Raw genomic sequence first — 1,631 nt, forward strand, 5'->3', positions numbered from 1 at the left:
CTTCCTCCTTACTTAAGCTTGTTCGTACGTAACTAACTACGTCATTTAGTCACGTGACTAAAGTCATGTGATTCACTGCCATGTGACCTGTAGGTCATGCCTCTCTGGCGTAGCCCTTTACAATACTCCCCTCCTTCACCTCGTCCAATATCACGTGCGTATTCCTTAGTCTTCTTTTCCTTTCTCTCCGTCCGTTTGCTATCACATGTTTGGCGTCTCGTATGGTTAAGGTAAAGGCAAATAGTGAAGGTGAGAGAGAGTTAGGCAACGGTGCTATATAGCAAACGCTGTCCGGCGAGCATAAATACTCTTCTTCCCCTGCCTACTGCTTGTTTCCTCTATCCCTTTAGCTTCAACTTTTCTCTTATTATAGTCACTTCCTCAAGTCTTCCCGTACAATGGCCAATCGTGGGATGTGGGCCAACAGCTAGGTCAACGCCTTGCGTTTCTGCACGAACGGTGGAGTTAACGACACCATTAAGCAGGCAACTGCTCGGATCTTCGACGTTGCTTATCAGTTGCTCACTTGTACAACGCCAGGTGCCATCCAGGCCGCAGCGCCTGTCATTGTCGGACGGGTTAACCTCAACAACTACCAGGTCTGGTACATTTTTGACGTGCGGGTCGCTGAGGAGATTCGCCGAGTGTTCGCCGCTGCTCCTGTGAGTGTCGCTTTCTTGTCGTACGTTTGAATTTGCTAACTAGTGTAGCCTGAGCTTCGCTGGGTCTTTGACATGTTCTGCCGTCCAAGGGGGCTGTCGCCGTACGATGCTACCTTTGGTCCTGGCCTCAGCGGTTATTCGCCTGTTGTCGCCCGTACGACGCTCCATGCCCGTCAAATCTTGGGTGGCCGACCCTCGTACCTCAAGGCCTTCCTCGTCTATTCGCGTGGCGCCCTTAATGCTACGTTCTGCGATAACTGTGCGCCAGTCTTGGACGGGGCGAAGGAGTTCACGGCCTTTGCTAGTTGTGTCTCTATCCATGGAGAGTGGGGTGGTGCGTGTAGCAATTGCATCTAGCAGGACCATGGCGCCCGTTGTACGGCAGGAGGAGGGGACGGTTCGTCCGTCCGTACGCCAGCTAAGCGTCGTCTTCTAGGCACCAAGAGGGATCGTTCGGCCTCTGGGGGTAGCGCCGGGTCTCCGTTGCTCATCGAGTAGCTTTCGCCTCTAGCCATTTTGTAGCCGGCCGTTGGGTTTTCGTACGGAGGAAGTTTGGGCGAGCCATTCGTCCAGGGCCTTCGTGTCTTTAAGTGCCGTAGCTGGTTCCCAACTGCCCTCTAGGTAGCCCATCCAAATGACGAGATATTGCAGTTCTCCGTTTCGTATTCGTTCGTCCGTGATGCCTTGTACGAGCCATTCTAAATGGTCTTCTTCTTCTCCATCTTCTCGTACGACGATAGCCGCAGGGCTGCTATCGTCTGTTTGTTGTGATGGCAAGGGGTCGTTGGATGCTGGCCTTAGCTTGTCTACATGGAAGGATTTTGTCTCCCAGGGCACCGCGAGTTCTACCCAGTAGGGGTCCCGTACGCGGGCGACTTGGTACTTTCCACTTTTCCAGTCTAGCTTTTTGCTTGTCGGGTCGTTCGTACGTTGCGTAAGTCTAGCCAGACCCAGTCTCCCACTTTGTAA

At 53.0% G+C, this 1,631-nt stretch overlaps 1 protein-coding gene across 1 annotated transcript; it reads left to right on the top strand.

The window, feature by feature from the left end:
* Positions 1-431: 431 nt before the first annotated feature.
* Positions 432-1,019, top strand: SETTUDRAFT_112660 (uncharacterized protein; the record flags this gene model as incomplete). The annotated part of the gene is made up of 2 exons (XM_008029750.1): positions 432-662; positions 711-1,019. Coding segments are annotated over 2 exons (540 nt in total), but the record flags the coding sequence as incomplete, so codon positions are not given.
* Positions 1,020-1,631: the final 612 nt, after the last annotated feature.

This window comes from Exserohilum turcica (genome assembly GCF_000359705.1).
Source record: "Exserohilum turcica Et28A unplaced genomic scaffold SETTUscaffold_348, whole genome shotgun sequence".
In the NCBI taxonomy this organism is placed as follows: Eukaryota; Fungi; Ascomycota; class Dothideomycetes; order Pleosporales; family Pleosporaceae; genus Exserohilum; species Exserohilum turcicum.